Raw genomic sequence first — 26,002 nt, 5'->3', positions numbered from 1 at the left:
TAAACTACGTGATTAAAATGAGAAAACGTGTAAAGTTGGTGAATTTTTATGACATTAGCCCATAATAAAAATATATAGATATATTTATAAAATTTAGTAAATTTTATATGTATTAAATTTTATATATATATTTATGAGAACTAATAAAATAAATTATTTAAATACAGGTTCATAATAAATAATAAATTACCTTTAAATTTTATTTTTAATTGAATATATATATATACACAAAACTAAAAAATATTATGCAATAAAATGGTATTTTTAATTTAAAAAATTTATAAAATGTTTCCGTGCATTTATGATCAAGAAAACTAAAAGCATGTATGTTGTGAATTGGAAGGTTGCTCATTCTAAAAATTAGGAAGCTTAAACGAAATTAATTTGGACTCCTTGTCTATCTATTTATTTTTTAAAGGCAATATCATTGTTTCACTACAATACAGTTTAAGTGAATTTCATAGTTCTCAAAGTGATTTTCATAGTCAATTCGAGTTGCCAAGTTTGATTATTTGCACATTTGACACAAATTCAATGAAATAATTTTAATTGAATCATCATATATATATATATATTAAGAAATGAATGACATGTTATATCTGCTCATGACTTAATAAACCCAACCAGATTAATAATTTTTTTTTTATCAATTAGATAAAATTTAGGCTTAAGGTACGAAAAAGACAACGTATTTTTTGGTTTTGTACAAATATCACCCTGAGAAAAATAAGGACAATATTGTCATATCTATATAAATTTTTCGGTACAAATAAATCAAGATGCTAACAAAATATTTTACTCTGTTATAGTTTAAGGTAAAAGGTATAAAAAAATTCTCATACTTTTTAAAAGGAACAAATATCATCCTTTAAAAAATGAACATATTGAACCTTATATTTATTTTTTGGACATATATACCCCACCTTAATAAAGACATATATTCATTATAATTTTTAAAGTTCATAGATATTAATTATATATATATATAAAGTTTACTCGTTTTATAAAATCGGAGGGTTTGTTGTACCTTTTATTTTAAACTATATCATAGTTAAATCTCCGTTAACGTCTCCCCCCTCTCGAGGTACTCATAGAATAGACTCCACCCCCATGATACTTGGGGATACTTTGACAGGCCTTTAGTTGGTCTTTTATAAGCCATATGATATAACTCTTTTGTTATTTTGTTCTCTCAAAATGGCTGATACGAAAAAAATAAAAATTCCGGACGGGCGGAGCGCTCGTTAACCTTACTGTTCATATTTATTTGTACCAAAAAAAATTGAATATAGGAGTTAATATGTGCCCTTTTTTTAACATGATGATATTTGTACCAAACCATAAGGTACAATGATTTTTTTGTACCTTTTATCTAAAATGTAATTGGTACATAGTAAAATTCCAAAGCTTGAGCCAGAATGAAATTTTTATTAATTGTAAAAAATCAAGAGGCTGAAAATAATTAAAGAATGAAAATATAAATTCATTTCAAATAAAATAAAAAAGTTTAACCAAACAAAAATACAAATTACTCTGTCCAGCTGAAGCCACCATAAAGATACCAGCCACGAACAATCATACTAACTCTTCTTCAATTAATAACCATCAGACACTGATGATTTGGGGCCAGTGGTGTAGAAGAATGGTCCAACACTGAACAATTTCATCTTCTTCTCACTGAGGAACTCGACAGATTTGAGAACTGCACCCGTAATTCCCTTATTCACATCCGATGCCACATTACAAGTCTTCATGAACGGAGAAGTTTCAAGAAAAGCTCTGCAATCTTTAATTTTGATGTTATTTTGAACCTCGAAAGGCGACAATGTTGCTAAGTAATAGCCCTTCGCATCAGTTGCTCCGCTCAATATCGTAACTGCTTCCGTTTCATATCCATACTCGTCAACTGCATCGCATGTTACTCTTGCCACAGCTCCTGTATTCATTTGCATTGCACTAATAATTATTGGTATATATTCTTGAAAACTAAGTCCCCATTCATACTTCATTTATAGTTTTAGCCACATTTCGTAAGAAATTTAACTGAAATTATGTAAAACTTAGGTGTAGTTGCAAAAAAAAAAACCCACCTTATATGTTTGTAGCAATTTAAGTATAATTTTTAAAACTTGACGTAAAAAATCAACTATTCATTCATTTAAAATTACCAAAACCATTGACGTAGTCAGAATTTCAACATAAAAAAGGTGAAATTGCAAGAAGTTGCTATGTCGGTATCTTAAATTTCTTTTTTTCTGCTCTGCAGAACAGCTTCTTCTTGTCTTCTTGAGACAAAAGTTTAATCACCATGGATCTTTCCTTAATGTGTGAAGCATTATCTCTGTCCGATGACGACGAGGTTGTTGAGTGTGATCTCGGAGACGAAGCACGAGAAGTGGGGGAAAGGAAAGTTGCTAACTCGTTGTTTGGCAAAATTCTCTCTACCAAAAAAGTGAACCGAGATGGATTTATCTCATCTGTTAGCTATATGTGGAAAACAAAAGGCTCCCTAGTGGTGGAGATGGTAGATGTTAACATCTTTGTTTTCCATTTTGGATCTCCTACAGATAAGCAAAGGGTGCTGTGTGGAGGGCCATGGAAGTACCAAGAGAAGCTCATAGTGATTGAAAACCCTAGAGGAATAGGTGACCATAAGGAGTTGGCTTTTAACTCAGCCTCCTTTTGGATCCAAATCCACAACTTGCCCTTAATGTGTTTGAATAAGGAGGCGGGTAAGTCGTTGGGTGGGCAAATCGGTGTTGTGGAAGAGGTAGACCCTGGAGCCTCAGGGGACTGCCTGGGAAAATACATCAGAGTTAGGGTTCGAGTGAATGTCATTAAGCCTCTTAAGAGAGGTCTAAAAGTGAAAATCGATAAAGGCGGAACGATGATCTCCGCGCTGCTAAGATATGAAAGACTCCCAGAACTATGCTTAAGGTGTGGTACTTTGGGTCATCCTATGATCGAGTGTGCTACCCAGGAGAGTGGGACAAACGTTAATCCCAAATATAGCGAATTTATTCGCGCAGGCTTTAATCTACGCCTGGGAAGTAGAGTGAAGAGAAGCAGAGCAGATGAAGGGATTAATACAAGTGAAAACGAAGGTGAAATAGAGAATCACAGCAGGCCACCATTGTTCCACAAGAAGGTTGAAGATGAAGGAGGAGTGGCAAGTAACGCAATTCCTAATGGAAACGAGGGACAGGAAGGTAAATCAGTGGTAATCATGGGATGCTCAGCTGAAAAGATAGGTCTGGCCCCAGCCCCAATTCTCAATGAAAAGGTGAAGGATTTGGCGGCAGTAGACCTGGTGGAGGTAAGGATAGACAGAGGATATGATACTGCAGAAGGAAACACTTCGGCGCGCACTAACCAAAAATTTAAAATGAGGAATGGGCTGTGTAATGGGCTAAGCCCAAAAGCAAAAAAGAAAGAAACCATTAAGGCTTTGAACAAGCCTAATCTGTTTAAGAAAAACCAAAAGAAAGGGAAAGAGAGGAAAATTCCCTTAGGCGAAATTACTAATCTCAGAGGAGAAGAAGATAAGGGGTTTGTTCTTTCTCAAGAGGCAACGAAAACCATTCAGTGAATTACTGAACCAGGCGATTTATCTTTGAAAGGGGATTATGGGTCTGGTACTGAAACTTCAATCGGCACATCGGCGCAACCTGCTCAGCAGGTTCGCCGCGCACAATGAGTTGTTTGTGTTGGAATGTCCAAGGGTTGGGCTCCCCTAGGACATTCCGTTATCTTAGTGACCTGGTTCACAAGCATAAGCCTAAGATTGTTTTTCTTATAGAAACTAAAATGAGTGTAGAGAAGCTTGAAGCAGTGGCATCTAAGCTGTGTATGGAGGGGTGTTTTGGAGTTAGCAGCGATGGCAAAAGTGGAGGTCTGGGTTTGTTGTGGTCGATCAAGGATGATATTCAGATAATTAGCCACTCCAAATTCTATATTGACTGCTCAGTTTCCCAAGGAAGGGGGATTTTTTGGAGATTCACCGGTTTTTACGGCAACCCTAATCAATCAGAGAGGATCCACTCTTGGACTCTCCTTCGACGGCTCAGTAGTCATTTTGATGGGGCGTGGCTCTGCGGTGGGAATTTCAACGAAATATTGGATCATTCGGAGAAATTGGGAGGAGCGACAAAGCCTGATTACCTTATCCACAACTTCAAGAAAGCGTTAGAGGAAAGTGAGTTGCTGGATGCAGTGGTGACAACCTCTGGGTTCACTTGGTGGGGGAATAGGGCCTCAGGGGTGGTAAAAGAGAAATTAGATAGATTCGTCATGAATCCTAACTGGAATTCTATGTTCCCTGATTACTCTGTTGACCACCTGGAGTTTTGGGGCTCGGATCACAGACCCATTCTGCTCAAGACAACCAGAAGGTCAGGAGATAGGAGAACCAGAAGCAGAAGGAAAGCTAGATTTATGTTCGAAGAAACCTGGACCTCCAAGGAGGATTTCACTGATCAAGTTAAGAAATCTTGGTCTTCCTTCCATGGAAACCAAGGCCCTGGAGACTTGACGAAGAAACTCAGAATTTGTGCATCTGAATTCACTCGATGGGGCCAAGAGAATATTGGAGATCTGGGGAGGAAAATAGAAAGCAAGAAGGCTGAGCTAAAAGCTCTATTAGACTCTGACCAGGCTGGAGTCCATATAGAGAAGATTAGAGAAGTTGAATTGGTGCTGGACGATCTCTTGTGGCAGGAGGAAATCAAATGGAAGCAGAGGTCTCGTGTAGACTGGCTTGCACATGGGGACAGAAATACCCGTTTTTTTCACAGGAAAGCGTCGCAAAGGAAGGCAAGAAATAGAATCGAGGCGCTCCAGGATGAGAGAGGGGTAACGAAGGAAGATTCAAGTGAGATCACAGGAATTGTTCAAAGCTACTTCACAAGCCTCTTTGAATCCATTGCTCCCTCCCAGACTGCCATTCTTAAGGTCACTGACCATGTTGAGAGCTGTGTAACTAGTGATATGAACGAGATGTTGTGCAGTCCTTTCCAAGCTGAAGAGGTGATCCAGGCTTTGAAAGACATGGGACCTTCAAAAGCCCCGGGGTTGGATGGCTTTCCAGCCATGTTCTACCAAAAATACTGGGCCACTGTGGGATCAGAAGTCACTCAGGTATGCCTCAACACTTTAAATAATGGTTCTGACCTTAGTTGTGTTAACGAGACAGTGGTTGCTTTAATTCCTAAAGTTAAAAAAGCCGTAAAAATGACTGAATTTAGACCTATCAGCCTTTGTAACGTTATTTATAAACTTATCTCTAAGTGTCTAGCTAATAGGTTTAGAAAAACCTTGCACTGTGTGATTGATGAGGCCCAGTCTGCCTTTGTCCCTGGAAGACAAATAGTAGACAATGCTTTAATTGGCTTTGAGTGTGTGCATGTCATAAAGAATGCCAAGAAGAAGATTGACAGCCCTATGGCCCTCAAGTTAGACCTGTCCAAGGCGTTCGATAGAGTGGAATGGGCTTTCATCGAGGAGATGCTTCTGAAATTGGGGTACTGTAAAGTCTGGGTGGACAAAATCATGATGTGCATCAACTCTGTAAAGTTCTCCTTCCTGATCAACGGCAGTGTGGAAGGCAAGGTCACCCCTAACCGAGGGTTAAGGCAGGGAGACCCCCTCTCTCCCTACCTTTTCCTCATATGTGCGCAAGGGCTTTCTTGTTTGATCAATAAAGCAGTAGAAGATAAGATGTTGCAGGGGCTGAGTTTTGGGAGAGATACGCAGGTTTCCCACCTCTTTTTTGCTGATGACAGCTTAGTGTTTCTAAGAGCTAATGTGCAGGAATGTGAGGTGCTAAAGAACCTTCTGCAAACCTATGGGAATGCCTCGGGTCAGCTAATCAACTTTGAAAAGTCTGCAATCTGTTTTAGCAAGGGGACTAGTGAGACCACAAGGCTGGAAATCCAACGCATCTTGCAAGTTCCGGTTGTGAGATGCCACGAAAGATACTTAGGGCTTCCTTCAGCTGTGGGAAGGAACAAGAGGGATAGCTTTAACTCTATCAAAGCCAGAATTTGGAATAAACTCCAGTCGTGGAAGGGGAGACTTTTCTCTTGTGCAGGAAAAGAGGTGCTAATTAAAGCTATAGTGCAGGCCATTCCCACCTACTACATGAATGTTTTTAAAATGCCCAAGGGGTTGATTGGTGAAATAGGGAAGCTTTGCAATAAATTCTGGTGGGGAAGCGTAGAAGGAAAGAAAAAAGTCCACTGGTCAAGTTGGCAGGGGCTTTGCAAAGCGAAGTGCCTAGGAGGCATGGGGTTTAAGGACCTTGAATGCTTTAACAAGAGCCTTCTTGCGAAGCAAGGCTGGAAAATCCTCATGTATCCGAACAGCCTTATGGCTAAAATCTTCAAGCACAGATACTTCAAAGACGTGAACTTCTTAGAAGCTAAAGACCCCCGGACGAGCTCCTACACTTGGAAGAGCATCTTGTGGGGTAGAGGTGTTCTTGAGGCAGGGCTGCGGTGGAGAGTTGGAAACGGAGAGCTGGTGAAAGTGTACTCTGACAAATGGATCCCCAAGGCCTCCACCTATAAAGTGACAAGCAAACAGGTTCTTGGATGGGATGCGAGAGTTAAGGACTTGATCCTAGGAGATGGGATCTGGAACAAGGATCTAATCGTGGCCTCTTTTGATCCTGAAGAAGCTGGTATTATCCTGGGCATTCCCCTGGCTCGTTCTAATCAACAAGACAGGCTGAGATGGCAGTTTGACAAGTCAGGGAAGTATTCTGTCAGAAGTGGCTACAATGTTGCGCTTAACCTTGCGAAGAATATCCCTTCTCCCTCTACCACAAGCGTTCTATTTAAATGGTGGAAAAGTTTATGGAATCTGAAAATTCCAACAAAGATAACTATCTTTGTGTGGAAATGCTACCACGAATGGCTGCCCGTAAAGGTTAATTTAGCCAAAAGAGGAATGCAGATTGATACTATTTGCCCTTGCTGTGCAAAAGAGCCTGAGTCCATTCTGCATACAGTTTGGTTCTGCAAAGAAGCGAAGAAAGTGTGGGGAACTTGGGACCCTGGAAAGAACCTTCAGATAGAGAGGCATTGGAGCATTAAGGACATGCTGTTGTTTTGTTTCAATGAGCTAACTAAAAGCAACTTTACTCTTTTCTGTGTTATTCTTTGGATGGTTTGGTCTAATAGAAATAAATGCTTGTTTAATCAAAAGGTACATCCAAGGGACATGGCAGTGGAGTGGGCAATCAGTTTGGTAGAGGACTTCTCCCAGGCGAAGAAGAGAGCAAATTCTCAGACTACCACTAAGGAGGAACTTATAACTGATCAAGATAGCAGGTGGATTCCTCCGCGGCCAAACACCTACTGTGTTCAAGTTGATGCAGGCTTCGAACACCACAAGAACAGATTTGCTACCGGTGTCGTTATCAGGGACTGGAATGGTCAAGTCATGATGGCAGGTTTTACTAGATACGACTGGAATGTAGAGGTTGAAGTTGGAGAAGCTATGGCGATAAGGGACGGCATTGCTATGGCGGCGAGAGATAATTTAACTCCTTTTCGAGTCAAATGCGATTCAAAAGTTGTAGTAAATTCTTTCATCAACAGAGTGGAGCTTTGCAATGACGTGAGCCTTATTGCTCTAGACTGTGAACCTTTTTTGCAGCACAATGACTTCCTGGGGCTTACTCATGTAAATAGGAGGGCCAATAGAGTCGCCCATTTTGTAGCTAAGTCAGCTTTTAGTGCTAGTTGTGGAAAATGTACTTGGAGAGGATATGTCCCCCAAGATCTCAATCAATATGTAATGGCTGATCTCTCAGCTCTTGTTTCTTAATCTACTGATCTTTCCCTCAAAAAAGGTGAAATTGCACTATGTATTATATAGAGTAGGCAATTTTATTTTATTTTTTATGAATATGGAGTAAGCAATTTTAAAAATTTAGGGGGTTAGATTGTGAAATATTAAAAAAATTGGTGCTAATTTTAACAGTCATGACAGTCTCATGTCTCCCCTCCCCGTCATTGACCAAAACGACATGGTTTAGTGAAAAAAAATACATTAGTGCTAGAAAATGCTAAAAATAAAAGGTTGAAACTTTTTGTATCAAGTTTTAAAAGTTGCGTTAAATTGCTACAAACGTGAAAGGTGGGGCTCTTTTTTAGAAATAACTGTAAATTAAAAGCAAAAGATAATTAGACTGAAATTACCTTCAACAGGAAGGATTTTAGGGCCTAATTTGCAGTAAATAAGGCCTTGAACACCAATTAACGTATGCAATAAATCCTCTTTTTCCAGCTCTGATTTGTCAAGATTTGGATTGGGGACATAATCTTGATTAACACCAGCAGAAGCAATAACTGCTAACGAAAGAGCCATAAACATTGCACAGAAGAAATTAGTGAAAGAAGCCATTAAATGTATGCTAATAATGTACTTATTTGATAGTTAAGAGACGATAATAATTAATATGTTGAAGGATATGTTATGCTGATCAATATTTGGCCTTTTATAAGCATTTTTCGATCAATTATTAGTGAGACATGATGAAACGTAGGATGTGATTCGGTTGCACGATAAGAACAGAATGAATGCTGTGCCTATGAAATATAATGCTCCACGTTCAATAAAAAAATGTTGATCTAGGATTATGTTCTTGTTTCTTACACCTGACAAGATTCAGTGATGAAAACTAATACTTCTTGCCTAATTCTTGCCCCTAGATGAACTTGCAACACTAAGGGAGCATTATGTAAGCATATGTTATTATTATATTAATCTTTTAAAATAACGCCTAATTATGTAAAAAAAACGGAGTAATTGATCCTGAAGATCACTAAACTTTTATTTTTTTTCATTTCAATCATTAAACTATTTTTTTTAATTTTAATCACTGAATTTTTATTTTTTTTCATTTTAGTATTTCAGGCCAAAAATACTTAGGTGGCAGTCGGAAGTTGACATGTGACAACCGGATTTTACAAGTTTTACTTTGAAAATTTATCACACATACATAATTTCACTTTGAAAATGACTTTTTGGATCAAATAATGCATATATGGCAAGTTTTCAGGTTAAAAAAATTAATTTCCACTGCTATCTAAGCATTTTTGGCTGAAAAATATCAAAATGAAAAAAAAATGAAAGTTCAGTGATAAAAATGAAAAAAAATAGTTTAGTGACTGAAATGAAAGAATTCGAAAGTTCAGTGATCTTCAGGATCAATTACCCAAAACCCCATCTTGCACTTTTTTTCGTTTATACCTTGACCTTGTAAAAAAACCATTCGTACCCAATTTTAGATTTTTCGTTTTCATCCCTACCAAACACAAGGATATCATTGACAATTTAATAAATTAAAGGATGAAATCATTAAAAACAATTAAATTAAAAATTATATTATACTTTTTTCTATTTTAAAAAGTATAAACAAGCCTTCAACTTAAAAAATGTTCAAACATATCCTAATAATTAATTTTTTAATTTTATAAAAAATAAAATAAATTGAATTTTTTTCAAAAAAAAATATGGAACCAACCGAGGAGCAGCCGCCGCTCCTTTTCCATGGAGAAGGAGCAGCGGCCGCTTCGGAGAATTTAAAAAAAAATTAAATTTATAATTTTTTTTAATTTTTTTGAAGAAGATGATATTTTTATGATATTAATAAAATTAATATCTAGTTAGTATATAGATTAAAATGAAGAATTATTTTAAACTTTTTTTCAAATGAAAAGAGTACAATTTTCTGCTTTTAGATAGGGATGAAAACTAAAAACCCAAAATTGGCTACAAATGGTTTTTTACAAGATCAGAGTATAAACGGAAAAATAATAAAGGTGGTTTTTTTTTTAAGGAATTAAGCTTTAAAATCAAAATACAACTTATGTATAAACACTACTGGAAAACTGTGTTTAGCAACGGATTTAAAATCCGTTACTAAATATGCAGATTTTGCGACGGATTCAGAATGTCGTCGCTAAATATGGAGATTTAGCGTCCATCGCTAAATAATTATTTATTAAAAAAATTAAAAAAAATTAATTTTTAATTTAAAAAAATTAACTTAAAAATATTAATTTTTTTACAAAAAATATTTATTTAAAAATTATTAATTTAAAAAAATATTAATTTTTAGTTAATTAAAAAAATTATTTTAAAAAATTATTATTATTTCAAAAAATTATTATTTAAAAATAAAAATAAAAAAGTTTATTAAAAATATTTATTTAAAAAAATATTATTGAAAACCATTATTTATTTATTTTTAAAAAATTATTTAAAATAATTCTTATGAAAAAGTAATTATTTAAATATGCGGGAGTAAATATTTATTCTTTTGAGTGTTAATGTCAAAAAAATCACGAACTTTACACGTTTTCTCATTTTAATCACACAGTTTAAATTTTCTCATTTTCATTCACGAACTATCACTTTTTCTCAAATTCATGCACGGTGTCGAGGTGGCACTCATTCATTGGTGTAAAATGACCTCCACCTCAGCGAATTGCACCAATAGAGTCGTGACACTTCAGTACCGTGCATGAATTTGAGAAAAAGTGACAGTTCGTGCATGAAAATGAGAAAATTTAAACTGCGTGATTAAAATGAAAAAACGTGTAAAGTTGGTGAATTTTTATGACATTAAACCTTCTTTTAATTATATTTAAATATAATATAGATAGATATAGAAAAAGAATATGAGTTAGTTTCGATGGAGCTACACATGGGGGAAGTTTAGAGTTAAAGAGGCTTGGCCGGAGCCTGGAAGCAATGGAGAGATGGGTAGGGGTGAGCATTCGGTCGGTTCGGTCAAAACCGATCCGAAAATGGCCAAACCGACCAAACTGAATGTTGTAATATTTTTGACCGAACCGACCGAACAAAGAACATTAACCGAATCTGTTTCGACCGAATATATTTTTGGTCGGTTCGGTTAAATGAGCTATTTATGGACTTTTATGGCTTTTTCAATTACATATGCTTTAAAGATCAATTAATTTTTTCACAAACTCAAATAATTGAATTCTATGAAAATTAGAAAGAAATCAAGCATTTTCTCACAAATCCAAACAATATACCATAGCAAGAATTAAATTTAAAAAAGATATCACCCTACTTTTCATAATAGCATTCAAAATTATAAGTATTCGGCCAGTTCGGTTAAAGTGTAAATTTTAAATTTATAACCGAACCGTTAACCGATAACCGAAAATTTATATTTTTTTATCCGAACCGACCGAATGAAAATTTATCACCGAACCAAACCGACCGAAATTCATCGGTTTGGTCGATTTGGTCGGTTTTTTCAAAACTTTGCTCACCCCTAGATATGGGTGTCCTATTGGGAAGTTTTTAAAAATCATGAGGTAGTGACGGTGGATGACCTGTCGCAGGTGGATGAATGATGGTGGGCGACAAATTAAATAATATAATTCATTTTACGATTTAATTAAAAAAATATTCTTTTAATTTAAAAATATTATTGGCGGATTTAAATCCGTCTCTAAATATTTAAAATTCTGTCGCTAAATTAATGACAGAATCAAATTATTATTACTACTATTTCTTAAGTATGAATTTATTTAAATTGAGAAAGAAAAAATTGTTTAAGTAGAAAATAAATAAAAATAAATTATATTAAAGTTAAAAAATAATCTTGTTAAATTTATTCTATGTTTTTAAATAGACAAAGTGTATTTATCTATCTAATTGTTTGCCAAATATAGTATGATTAAAAAACTTTATCAATTTGTTCTATCATTTCATTGACCTTGCCTAAATATACTTCGTTTAGAGATGACATGACACGATATTATATGTCCACGTATATAAAATTAATCTTACTTGACATGTACAATATCGTGTCATATTGGTACAAACAAGGTATGTATATATTTAATTTAACATCATTTCAAAAAGTAACAGATTGAAATTTCTTTAAAATTGTGATATATTTAGCAAACGAATTATAAGTAATAGATAAATTTTTGTTTCTATACATCAAAAATAATATTTACATTTTAGATATTAAAAAAATATAGAAAACATTTTTAAGGTTTCGGGAACAAAAATGTGTTGCGTAGTTTTAAGGTTTTTGTGTTTCGTGAAGAGTAATAGTTAAAAAATAATCAAATTCAGGATTACTTTTGGTTGCCTTAATTACAATATAATGGCAAAAAAAAAGATATAACATCTGACTATTGATTTTAATTAGGTTAATTAAAACTGGGACAATATGCTAAGACATTGATCGGCTACGTTGATAGCTCATGCATATTGAGTGTTCTATATAAACGCTCCTAAAATATACTGATTAAGCTCCAAATACTCCATTGTCGCTCCTAGAAAGTTCAAATACAAAATAAGACACATAGTAGCAAAAATGTACAGTTAAATATGATAACATAATCAAAATAATCTACGGGAATAGAAGTAATTTACTCATTTCTCGAAACACTGCCATAAATGTAAGATATTCTATGCAAAGCATTATTGAAATCAATATTCATAGTGATATGCTGCTCATGAATATATGAATGAAACTAGGCATAGAAAAATCAGTTTTCCCAAGAACCCATGTAGTGGAAATACTTATCAGAAAGCACAGAGAGATTGGAGAAGAGAATAGAATATTTTCATTAAACTCAAAAGGAATCCGTTACATAGCTTTTATATTGACATCTGTCAGCTAACTACAGCTGTATATCATAACTGCTTTACTAGCCGTTATTCCTAACTTATTCAACTAACTAACTGATTCTATTTAATAACAGAATATTAATTTACAACTTAAACTAAACTTATCAAATTAATCTATCTAAATTAAATAACAAATCAACACTTGATTTTGATCCTGTGTTACCCCCCCTCAAGATGGAGTATATATGTCATGTATACCCATCTTGGAAAGCAAATTCTGGAAAGAAGAAGGAGGTAGTGGTTTGGTGAAGAAATCTGCAATTTGCTGATCTCCAGAAACTGGGAATAAGTGAATCAGTCCAGATTGAAGATGCTGTCTCACAATGTGACAATCTATGTCAATGTGTTTTGTCCTTTCATGAAAGACAGAATTATGTGCTATGTGACATGTGACATGCAGATTGATTATCACAATAAACTTTTGCTGGAGCTGGCTTTGCAATCTGTAAATCATCCAGAAGGTATGATATCCATTGTAGCTCACATGTGGTGTTTGCCAAGGCTCTATATTCTGCTTCAGCACTTGATTTTGAGACTGTAACTTGCTTTTTAGTTTTCCAGGATATGAGTGCTTCACCAAGAAATACACAGAAGCCTGAGATTGACCTCCTTGTGTCTGTGCATGTTGCCCAGTCTGAGTCAGAGAATGCCTGCAATGTAAGTGTATTCTTTGCAGGAAAGAACAAGCCTTGTCCTGGGGCTTTCTTGAGATATCTGAGGATTCTGGAAATGGCAGCATAATGATCTTCAGTTGGACAGTCTAAGAATTGAGAAAGCTGCTGCACAGGAAATGATATGTCTGGCCTTGTGCTGCACAAATAAATCAGCTTCCCAACCAATCTTCTGTATGCTGTTACATCTGGATAAGGAGCAGAACCATCTTATTTTATTAATCTAGTTAATGATGTCATTGGAGTAGCTGTAGGTTTTGATCCTATGTAATTTGTCTCTTGTAGCAAATCCATTGTATACTTTCTTTGACAAATGTTGATTCCTTTATGTGATCTGGCTATTTCTAATCCTAGAAAGAATTTTAATGCTCCTAAATCCTTGATCTTGAATGTCTTGTCTAGATAATCTTTGATGTATTGTATTTGTTCTTGATCATTCCCTGCTAATATAACATCATCTACATACACTAATAGTGTTGTAAATGACTTGTCTTGCTTTTTAATGAACAATGAACAATCTGAGCTAGCTTGACTATAGCCTTGTGACAATAATGCATCTGTCAATTTTTTGTTCCATTGCCTACTAGCCTGTTTCAAACCATAAAGAGATTTTGTCAGTTTATAAACCTGATTTGATTTAGTACAAGACAAACCTTGAGGTATCTCCATGTACACTTCTTCATGTAAATCTCCATGTAGAAAGGCATTGTTGATGTCAAGTTGCTGCAGAATCCAGTTTTGTGCAGCTGCTACAGCTAATAAAACTCTTATAGTTGTCATCTTGGCAACTGGTGAAAAAGTATCTGTATAATCCACTCCATTCTGCTGTGTATAACCCTTAGCCACTAACCTTGCCTTATACCTCTCTATAGTTCCATCACTATTATATTTAACCTTAAAAACCCATTTACATCCTATTGGTGTTTTTCCTAAAGGCAAGTCTGTTATAAACCATGTTTTGTTATGCTCTAAAGCATCCAACTCTTTTTTCATTGCTTCCTGCCAACAAGGATCTTTTATAGCTTGATTATATGTTTTTGGCTCTACTGTTTTATCAGAATTCACAACAAAAACTCTATGTGCAGTATTTAAATTACTAAGAGAATAAACCTTAGAAATTATATGAGGAGTAGTTCTAAGTGTAACTGCATTACAAACATAATCCTTCAAATGACTAGGTTGAACTATCTGCCTAGTTGATCTTCTAATTGGATGAAAAACTTCTGTACCTATTTCAGCTAAAACAGGTTCTACAGGTTCTACTATCTCAGCAGGTTCTATAATCTCAGTATCATTATTAGCATACAGAGGCATATCATAATCCATATTTGAATCAGCAATATGATTAGGCAAAACCATAATAGAACTACTTGATTGAGTTAATTTTGTTAAATCCTGATAAGGAAACAAATTTTCATAAAACCTAACATCTCTGGATACAAAAATTTGTTTAGTTTCTAAATTATATAATCTAAAACCTTTGGTATTAGAAGGATATCCTAAAAAAACACACTCAGTAGCTCTAGGAGTAAATTTATATCTAGTATGAATTAATGTAGATGCATAAGCCAAACATCCAAACACCTTTAAATTATCAAAATCTGGAAAAGTTTTAAAAAGCATTTCATAAGGTGTTTTATTATCTATAACAGGAGATGGCACTCTATTAATCAAAAAAGTTGCATGAGATATACAGTCAGACCAAAAAACCAATGGCACAGAAGATTGAAATTTTAGAGCCCTTGCTACATTCAGCACATGCTGATGTTTCCTCTCTACTACAGAGTTCTGTTCTGGAGTATAAACACAAGATGTCTGATGTATTATGCCTTTTGATGCATAAAAACTAGGCATGTTAAATTCCTGTCCATTATCAGACCTAATGCACTTAATTTTAGCTGAAAACTGTGTCTCTACATAAGAACAGAAATTTTGAACCAACACTCTTGCTTCAGATTTTGCTTTTAACAAATAAATCCATGTAAACCTACTTTTATCATCTACTAAAGTTAAAAAATACCTATGTCCATATATAGAAACTACTCTAGATGGTCCCCAAATATCAATATGAACAAGATCAAAGCAATCATTTACAACAGAAACACTTAAAGGAAATGTAATTCTTTTTTGCTTTGCTAAATGACAAATTTTACAATGTGAATCAACTGAAGTTTTATTGATGAATTTGTAGATTGCAAACATTTTAATCTGGAATTTGCTAAATGGCCTAGCCTATTATGCCACAAAAAATCTTTGTTTACAGAACAAACTAAAGAATTACTAGAAACATCAACAAATTGTGTTTTATCAAGTTGATAAAGTCCTTGAATCTTTCTAACTAATCCAATCATCTTCCAATTGACATGATCCTGTATTACACAAATATTCTTATAAAGAATCAAACAATAAGAATAATATGCAGTCAATCTACTAGTTGAGATTAAATTAAAACAAAAATTAGGAACAAATAACACATCATATAACACAAACTGTGAACTAAACATAACTGTGCCTATATGTGTTACTGCAACTTTCTGTGAATTAGGCAAAGTCACATGTACATTCAAAACAGGTTTATAATTTGTAAAAGATTCTAAAGAACAGACAATGTGATCTGTTGCTCCAGAATCAATAATCCAAAGATTTTGATCAGATTTCTTATTATGAACACAAGCAGAAAAATGCATACCAGAATCTGCTAAGGTAGATGTGAAGTTTGTAGAAATGGTATTGATCTTTGGAGAACTTGATGTAGCATTCTGTTGCAACATAGCCATAAGCTGTTTATACTGATCCTGAGTCATCATTGGTATTTCCTCTTTGGATTCAATCAATTGTCCTGCTTTGCCCTTCTCACTATTTGATGTTTGAAACATATGTTCCTGATCAGTATAACCAGTTTGATACACTTGTTCTTGATCACTATAGTAGCAATCTTGATCATTATCCTGAAAAATTTCTCCAACTTGATTGACATAAACTTGTGATCTAGGCTTAGGTTTAAACCCAGGTGGATAGCCATGTTTCTTGAAACAAATCTCTATGGTGTGACCTGAATTTCCACAAAAAGTACAAACTGGCTTATCATTGTTTGATGAACTATAAAACTTTCTTTGTCCTCCCTGTGTTCCTTGTGTCTTATATCCTCCTGAATTATTAAAAGGTGGCCTACCAAAAGGTTTACTACCATAAGCTGTATTAGGATACTTTCTTTGATAAGATGAATTTGCCTGAGTAGCAAAAACTGCAGGTTCAACATTTTGATTTCCTAAATCTCCAAATCCCATCTGTCTTTCATGTTGCAAGACCATAGAAAAAACCTTATTGATCTTAGGCATAGGTTCTTTCATTAATACCGGTGTCCTTACTGTTGCATAAGACTCATTCAATCCTTTCAGAAAACGTATTATGTAATCAGTATCTTGTTGATCCTTAACCACTTTAAGAGCATCACAACTACACTGAGGATTGCAACTACAAACTGGAATTACTCTTAAATTTGTTCATCCCACATAATCTTTAAATGTGTGAAATAATCTGTAACAGATAAAGAATTTTGTTTAAAAGCATACATCTCTTCTTGTAAATCTGACATTCTAACAGCATTCCCCTGAGAAAATCTATCAAACAAATCTTTCCATACCTCTAATGCTGAATCAATCCAAAGAACACTCTGTGCAATGGATGGTGACAGAGATCTGAAAATCCAAGAAAGCACCATTGTATTACATCTTTCCCAGACAGAATAAAATGGATCTGTTTTTGATGGAACCAGTATACTCCCATCAACAAATTTAAGCTTGTTCTTCGAAAGTAAGCACATTCTCATGGATCTTTCCCAAGAATGGTAATTTTTATCACTCAAAACTGGAGAAACTAACACCAATGTAGGATTTTCATTCGGATGTAAGTAAAAATGACTAGAAGGATTTTCAAACTCTGAATTGAAATGAGCCATCTGAGATTTTAGGGTTCCAAGAATCAAGAAATGAGAAAAAGAAGATGATCAATTTGATCTTTAGATGATGAGAAATTATTGATTAATAATGAGACTGAATGTATTAAGAAGAAAAGAAGAAATTGAATCAAAGTAACTGAGATTAGCAGCGGATTTGTGTTCTTGAGTTGAATTAGTGCTCCGATACCATATCAGAAAGCACAGAGAGATTGGAGAAGAGAATAGAATATTTTCATTAAACTCAAAAGGAATCCGTTACATAGCTTTTATATTGACATTTGTCAGCTAACTACAGCTGTATATCATAACTGCTTTACTAGCCGTTATTCCTAACTTATTCAACTAACTAACTGATTCTGTTTAATAACAGAATATTAATTTACAACTTAAACTAAACTTATCAAATTAATCTATCTAAATTAAATAACAAATCATCACTTGATTTTGATCCTGTGTTAATACTAGAGGAAGTACTATATGAGTTGTTCAACTCATATTTAACGATTAATGAAAAAACAGAGACTATCCCAAAAGGATTGAGGAACATCAGAGAAATTAATCAAAAGCTCAAGTAGATAGAGTCGAGGTTAATTGTTTGCATAACAAAAATAAATACCATTCCACGACAATTCCAAAAAGAATTTTCATAGATTAAGGTCATGTTTGATTCATAGAATAGGTGCGGAATGAAATAGCTATTCCGTATAAAATGACAATTCTTTACTTTGATTCATGGAATAGGTACTCCTCTCAAAACCTAAAGATGCCTATTCCATTTTTTGTGGAATAGCTATTTCATTTCATGAACCAAACATGGCCTAAGTTTTTTTGGTTTTTAGTACTTCTTCTGGAGAGAATAACTCTATATTTAGGTGGATTTGTGATAGGAGTATTTTACTCCTATATTTAGGGTCGATTTTAGTCGGTTTTTATTATGTGTAGTATTGTTTTTATACATTATTTGGCGTTTTTACGTTTAATCGTGTTTGTTAGTATTTCAGTGGAAATTAGGTGAAAACCGACTATTTGGGGCAAAATTATGGTGGATTGCGTGTACGAGTGAAAAGCGTAGCTTGCGGACGAAGGAATTGAAGTTACGAACGAGATTGAGGATTGTTCCGTTCGAAAAAGATGAGTTCCGAACGGAAGACATGCAGAATGAGCATGAGTCCCGAACGGAAAAGCCTTGTCCCGTTCGGGACTCAAGAAGAAATCTGATATCAAAAGCTCTCGGTTACAAGTTTTTCGAACGTGAAAGGGTTGTTCCGTTCGGAAAAGAGGAAAATTAGGCATGTCACGAACGGAACCAAGGGCTTCCCGAACGGAACAAGAGTAAAACACGCGTGCTTCAGGATTTGATTTGGACTGAAATTCTTCTTCAACTCACAATTCCAACTCCTATTACAAATCAATTTGCAATACGAATTAGAAGACTCCGGAACTTCTCCTACTATATAAAGACCTTGTACTAGACTCAATTTAATACGTAGAATAATTTAGACTACTTTAGTTTTATTTTCATTCTCTTAAAATAGCGTTTTAGCTTCTATTTCTCAGCAGTTTATAAGTAGTTTATTATTAGTTTCTGCAAAGAACGATTGTGAAGATTTCAAGTTTAATCTAGACGATTCTTCCGAAATTGACAACTCCGGTATTTATTGTTCTAATTATGTTTAATTCTTCATCTTCTTCTTTGTTTAATTTAAGCTTAAGCATGTGTAACTAAATCCTTTGTTCGGGGATTGATATGAACACTTAGATTAGTTTTCGAATTGGATTAGGATTTATTAAGTGAGTAAAATTGTGTTTTAATTACTAAGATTAATGCTTGAATTAATTTGATCACTTAGTTCATGATTTTGTGTTTAATTAACTAATTGAGAGATTGTTAATTAAATAGACATAGGTAATTAAAAACTTAGAGGAAAACACCGTGAGAGCGGGTTGGAATTTAGGTAGTCGTTGAGTTTGCTTCATAATTACAATTTAGTTATTTAATTCAGTTTTAATATTGTGAGAGCAAGTTAATAATTGATTAGCTAATTAGGTTGTGATTTTATTTGAATCTTTGAGGCTTGAGAGAGCGGGATTCGGTGCATTAGAATAGCTCGATTCACAATAAAATCACTAGATAAATTTTTAATCCATTCTTCTACTAGTTTATTTGGAATTATCAATTCTTGAGCTTTTTACCATTATTGTTTATACTTCAATTTATTTGTTTGATTTCAGATTTTTAGTCTAAATTACTTGAGTTAAATTCACTTAGATTATAATTAGTTTACACAAATCCATTTATTTTCCTACTAGCCAATTAAAGAATATTAGAAATTAGTTGTTTAGTTCATTGTTCCTTGTGGGATCGATACTTGGTCTTCCAAGTTATATTACTTGCGCGATATCGTACACTTGCGATTATTTGCCAACAAGTTTTTGGCGCCGTTGCCGGGGAGCAATCGCAATTAAATTAATTAAAAGTATCTTATTCTTAGATTGAGTTAGTTTTATTTAATTTTAGTTATTTTTATATACTTTGTGATTCTTGGATTTTACGTTGGTTTTCTTGTTTTTGTTTGCGCAGGAGTTTTGGTTAGTGTATGCCTAATACACGACGTGCCAGAAAACCGCTAGAACCGTTTCAGTCAGATTTAACTTCCTTCGAAAGAAGTATCCGAAAAACAGCGCGGAAATCCAAAACAATGGAGGACGACCGTAACCCTCCGTTGAATCACGAGGGGATTGTTCCACCACCACTACATGATGGCCTAGCTCTTAATAGGCCAAACGAGAGGGTCGCCCCTCTTCCCGCAAGACGTACCTTGGGTGAATTCTTCTTACCCAACGTCGACAACGCCAACTATGGATGCTTTGCACCTCCTATACTCGCTAACAATTTTGAAATCAAGCCGGGAACGATTCAACTACTTGAGAGTCGTTGTCAATTTTATGGGTTGGAACGCGAGGATCCAAACGCCCATCTTTCAAAATTCACGGAGGTATGCAACACATTCAAAATCCATAATGTGACGGAGGATCAAATCAAGCTTCGTCTTTTTCCTTTCTCTTTGAGGGATAAGGCGAGGAATTGGATTCAATCACTTCCAAGCACCTCAATCACAACATGGAAGCAATTGGCACAAGCTTTTCTCAATAAGTATTTCTCTATGGGTAAGACCGCAAGGATGACCAAGGAAATTATAGATTTTCTCCAATTACATGGTGAATCTCTATACCAAGCTTGGGAACGTTTCAAAGAGCTTCAAAGAAATTGTCCGCATCATCATCTAGGAAGGGAGCATCTTATCTCTATTTTCTACAATGGTACCAATGAGGCTACACGGGCAACAATTGATGCGGCATCGGGAGGATCACTTATGAAGAAAACTTATGATGAGGCCAATAACTTGCTAGAGGAACTCGCTACAAATAGTTGTTCTTGGTCAACCGAGCGGTTGAGGCAACCACCTCAAAAGGGTATCATGACCCTCGAGCAAACCCAAGAATTTGAAGCAATGAAAGCGAAGAATGCGACACTTCTAGCACAACTCGAGATGTACAAACAACAAGCAAATCAAAGGAATGCTCAACTTGCGGTAGTTCAAATGGGTTGCGAGACTTGTGATGGGCACGATCATTCGGGAATGGATTGCCCCGTCCTACATCAAAACTCAAATGAGCAAGTCAACTATGTCAATGGGCAAAGGCAAGGCAATGACCCATATTCCAACACCTATAATCCGGGGTGGAGGAATCATCCTAATTTTTCGTGGAGGGAAAATGCGGGTCAAGCCAATGCCAACCCGAATATGGGAGGAGCAAATTTTCAAGGAGGAAACCGTGGTCCACAAAACCAAGGCAACTTCAACAACTACCGACCACAACCCCCACCCGGTTTTCAAAATCGGAACACGGATGAGGGGAGCAAGATTGACAAGCTTATTGAGGAAGTTAGAACCGGTTTTAAGAACCAAGCTTCCGTCAATCACCATCTCGAGACTCAAATTTCTCAACTTGCCATCTCGCTTCAAAATAGAGCTCAAGGGGGTTTACCGTCTACAACGGAGTCAAATCCAAGGGAGCAAGTAAAAGCCATTGAACTCCGAAGCGGGAAAGAACTTGATGATCCACATGCAAGTAAAGAGAAAGCGATCGATCTAACAACGGGAACAAATGAGGAGGAAGTAACCGAACTTCCATATGTAAAACCGCCACCTCCTCCTCCATTTGTGCCAAAGGTCCCTTTCCCGGGACGATTGAAGAAGACGCCGGATAACCAAAAATTCCATAAATTTCTGGAAATTTTCAAGAAACTCCAAATCAATATAAGCTTTGCGGATGCTTTGCGTGAGATGCCTCAATACGCGAAGTTCCTCAAAGAAATCATAACGAAGAAAAGGAGTTGGGACGACAAAGGCACAATTTCCCTAACGGAAAATTGTAGCTCACTTATCCTTAGTGACTTGCCCACCAAGCTTAAGGACCCAGGGAGTTTTACAATTCCATGCAAAATAGGCGATTTAAATTCAATTAATTGTCTATGTGATTTAGGGGCAAGTATCAATCTAATGCCTTTGTTTCTTTTCAGGGATATTTTTGGTGATCAAACTTTGAAGCAAACATCAATGATGCTTCAATTGGCGGACCACTCCCTAAAAAAGCCATACGGAGTGGTAGAAGATGTTCTAGTCAAAGTAGACAAATTCATCTTTCCGGTGGATTTTGTCGTACTTGACTATGCGGCGGATAAAACATGCCCTATGATTCTTGGGCGTCCTTTCATGAACACGGGGAGGGCATTGATAGATGTGCACGCCGGACGACTCACTTTGCGTATCGATGATGACAAAGTGGAGTTTGATATGAAAAGGATTATGCGCAACACTTTTGAGGAGGTGGAATGCATGAAATTGGATATGGTTGATGGAATTGTGGAAGAACTTTTCCCGGTTTCAAAAGTCATATTCCATTCCGAGGAGACACAAGCAACTTCCGAGGAAGAATATTCCAAAGAAGATGAGCCGAAAGCCGAAAATTTGATTAGAAGAGAGAGCGTGACACCACCTTCTTCTATCTCTCCACCAAAGGTTGAGCTTAAAACGTTACCATCTCACTTACGGTATGCGTTTTTAGGCGACAACATGACTCTTCCCATCATCATCTCAAACAACTTGTCGGAAACACAAGAAGCGAGAGTTGTCAAAGTGGTGAAGCAACATATATTGGCGATCGGTTGGCAAATTTCGGACATCCGAGGAATTAGTCCCTCGGTGGTCATGCACAAGATCCACCTAGAAAACGAGTCAAGAGCATCGGCTCAAAGACAACGGCGTTTGAATCCAAATATGAAGGAGGTCGTGCACAAAGAGATAGTAAAACTTCTCGACGCCGGAATTATATACCCCATATCCGATAGTGCGTGGGTTAGTCCCATTCAATGCGTTCCAAAGAAAGGGGGGATAACGGTGATTGAGAACGAGAAGGGTGAGCAAATTTCCACTAGGACGGTAACGGGATGGCGTGTTTGTATTGACTACCGCAAGTTGAATACGGAGACGAGGAAGGACCATTTTCCGTTACCATTTATCGATCAAATGTTGGAGCGGGTAGCGGGCCACGCTTATTATTGTTTTCTCGATGGATATTCCGGGTACAATCAAATTCTTATCTTCCCGGATGACCAAGAGAAAACAACTTTCACATGTCCTTATGGAACGTTTGCTTATCGGAGGATGCCGTTTGGTCTTTGTAATGCACCGGCAACATTTCAACGATGTATGACTTCCATCTTCGCCGATATGATTGAAGATATTATGGAAGTCTTCATGGATGATTTTTCGGTATTCGGGGACTCTTTTGAGATATGCTTAAATAATCTTGATCGAGTGTTGGCCCGGTGTGAGGAGACCAATCTAGTCTTGAATTGGGAGAAGTGCCATTTCATGGTAGAGGAAGGAATTGTCTTGGGACATAAAATCTCCAAGGACGGCATTGAAGTAGATAGAGCAAAAACGGAAATCATCGAGAAATTACCACCACCAACTACCGTAAAGGGAGTTCGTGCCTTCTTAGGGCACGCCGGGTTTTATCGACGATTCATCAAAAATTTCTCTTCCATTGCTCGTCCTTTAACTAATTTACTTGTTAAAGATATTCCTTATGAATTTACTAATGATTGCCTTGATGCTTTTGCTAGGTTGAAAGAAGCCCTCATCTCGGCCCCAATTATTTCATCACCCGATTGGACTCTTCCTTTCGAACTCATGTGTGATGCAAGTGATATAGCACTCGGGTGCGTATTGGGGCAACGGAGGGAGAAAAAGCTTCACGTGATATACTATGCGAGCCGAACATTGGCGGGTGCTCAACTCAATTACACCACCACCGAAAAAGAGATGCTTGCGGTGGTGTTCGCATTGGATAAATTTCGGTCGTACTTACTTTGCTCTAAGGTTATCATCTATACGGACCATGCGGCCCTTCGATACCTTTTTGCAAAGCAAGATGCTAAACCGAGACTAATCCGATGGGTGCTCCTTATGCAAGAGTTTGACATCGAAATTCGCGACAAGAAAGGAACGGAGAACGTCGTCGCCGATCACTTGTCAAGGTTAGAGATTCCGGAACCAATTATAAGTGGCGTAGAGATTAACGAAACGTTTCCGGATGAGATGTTGATGGTACTTTCGGAAGTGGAAACGCCATGGTATGCGGATATCGCAAACTATCTATCTTCCGAAATAATGCCACCGGATTTGACTTACCACCAAAGGAAGAAGTTCTTGAGCGATGCTAAACGATTTCTATGGGAGGAACCGTACCTCTTCAAGGTGTGTGGAGATGGGATTTTGAGGAGATGTGTACCACTACAAGAGATGATGCCTATACTTAGTCAATGCCATTCCTCGGACTATGCGGGCCATTATGGTACATCAAGGACCGCCGCTCGTGTGCTAGAGTGCGGATTCTTTTGGCCTACGCTATTTCGTGATGCGAAAGACTTTGTTAGTCATTGCGATCGATGCCAAAGAGTGGGGAACATATCAAAGAGAGATGAAATGCCGCTTACCAACATTCAAGAGGTGGAACTTTTTGATGTATGGGGAATAGACTTCATGGGTCCTTTTCCTATGTCGTTTGGAAAGCAATACATATTGGTGTGCGTTGATTATGTTTCAAAATGGGTAGAGGCGGAAGCATTACCCACTAACGATGCCAAAGTAGTGTTGGATTTTCTCAAACGTTTGATGAATCGATACGGGACTCCTAGAGCAATAATAAGCGACGGTGGATCTCACTTTTGCAATAGGCAATTCGATGCCTTGATGCGGAAATATAAAGTCTATCATCGGGTCGCTACTCCGTACCATCCTCAAACAAGCGGGCAAGTTGAAGTTTCTAACCGTGAGCTAAAGAGAATTCTAGAGAAAACGGTTAATAACACAAGGAAAGATTGGTCACTGAAACTAGATGATGCATTATGGGCATATCGTACGGCTTTTAAAACGCCCCTCGGAATGTCTCCATATCGTATTGTTTTTGGGAAAGCATGCCATCTTCCGGTGGAACTTGAGCATAGAGCGTATTGGGCCATTAAAAAGCTCAATTTTGACCTTAAAGCGGCGGGGGAGAAACGTATGCTTCAACTCAATGAGTTGGACGAATTTCGGTTAAATGCCTATGAAAACGCCAAGCTTTACAAAGAGAAGACGAAACGATGGCATGACGCTCATATCGTGCCTAAAACGTTTGTGGAGGGCTCTTTTGTCTTGCTCTACAACTCGCGCCTCAAATTATTTCCCGGGAAATTAAAATCCCGTTGGAGCGGTCCTTTCAAGATTCGAACGGTGGCAAGTCATGGAGCTTTGGAATTGGAGAATTCTAGTGGTGAAATCTTCAAAGTAAATGGACAACGGTGCAAGCCGTATCTTGGACCTTTGACGGATCAAGTAGTGGATCAAATCACGTTCACCACTCCTACATAAATTCCGGGCCACGGTCTAGCTTTTGACCAAAAATAAAGCGCACTCGAGAGGCAATCTCGAGAGGTTACGTGTTTTGTTTATTTTATTTTTCTTTTATGAGTATTTAATTTTTTTTTTTAATTTGTTTATTTATTTCCGTTTAATTCCGGGGTGTGTTTTTGTGTGTTTTTGCAGGTATATACATGATTTCAGGAGGTTTCCGTTCGTGAAATACCTTTCCCGTTCGAAAAAAGGCAAATTTTGCCTTTGTCCCGTTCGGGAAAGGCTATTTCCGTTCGGGACAAAGCCCTCAGCCCTAATTTTTTTCGAACGGAAAAGGGTCATTCCGTTCGGGACTAGGCAAAATTTGCCTTTATCCCGTACGGGATACACCCTTCCCGTTCGAGAAAGAGCTCTCAGCTTCTCATTTTTTCGAACGGGAAGGGTAGTTCCGTTCGGAACTAGGCAAAATTTGCCTTTGTCCCGTTCAGGACACCATAGTTCCGTTCGGGAACAAGGAAAATTTTGCCTAGTTTCGAACGGGACAAGAATTAAAGCTTAATCCCGTTCGGGATTAAATTATTCCCGTTCGGGAAACATCAAAAATTTTGAAAAATTTGAATTTTGAATTTTGAATTAAAGTGTAGTAGATTTCTTGGGACTTGTGTTTCTTTTGAGATTTGTGTTTCTTTTGAAACTTGTGTTTCTTTGAGATTTGT

General features: G+C 36.5%; 2 protein-coding genes and 1 non-coding gene across 3 annotated transcripts; 1 reads left to right on the top strand and 2 right to left on the bottom strand.

Moving 5' to 3' along the window:
- Positions 1–1,396: 1,396 nt before the first annotated feature.
- Positions 1,397–8,458, bottom strand: LOC126686988 (protein SEED AND ROOT HAIR PROTECTIVE PROTEIN-like). Its single transcript, XM_050381322.2, has 2 exons — positions 8,205–8,458; positions 1,397–1,936 (listed from the first exon to the last, which is right to left on the bottom strand). Exons 1-2 carry the CDS (start codon positions 8,407–8,409, stop codon positions 1,596–1,598), a joined length of 546 nt encoding a protein of 181 aa, XP_050237279.1. The 5' UTR covers positions 8,410–8,458; the 3' UTR covers positions 1,397–1,595.
- A 12,043-nt stretch (positions 8,459–20,501) lies between these two features.
- On the bottom strand, positions 20,502–20,608 carry LOC126654181 (small nucleolar RNA R71). The gene has a single exon (XR_007632438.1). It is a non-coding gene; the product is annotated as a small nucleolar RNA R71 (small nucleolar RNA).
- On the top strand, positions 20,505–25,513 carry LOC126687871 (uncharacterized). Its single transcript, XM_050382424.2, has 4 exons — positions 20,505–23,679; positions 23,866–24,476; positions 24,921–25,206; positions 25,479–25,513. Exons 1-4 carry the CDS (start codon positions 20,505–20,507, stop codon positions 25,511–25,513), a joined length of 4,107 nt encoding a protein of 1,368 aa, XP_050238381.2.
- Positions 25,514–26,002: the final 489 nt, after the last annotated feature.

Source organism: Mercurialis annua, linkage group LG6, assembly GCF_937616625.2.
Source record: "Mercurialis annua linkage group LG6, ddMerAnnu1.2, whole genome shotgun sequence".
NCBI classification, from domain to species: domain Eukaryota; kingdom Viridiplantae; phylum Streptophyta; class Magnoliopsida; order Malpighiales; family Euphorbiaceae; genus Mercurialis; species Mercurialis annua.
Note: the sequence above shows the minus strand (reverse complement) of the source record. Positions and strands in the feature narration are given on the sequence as shown.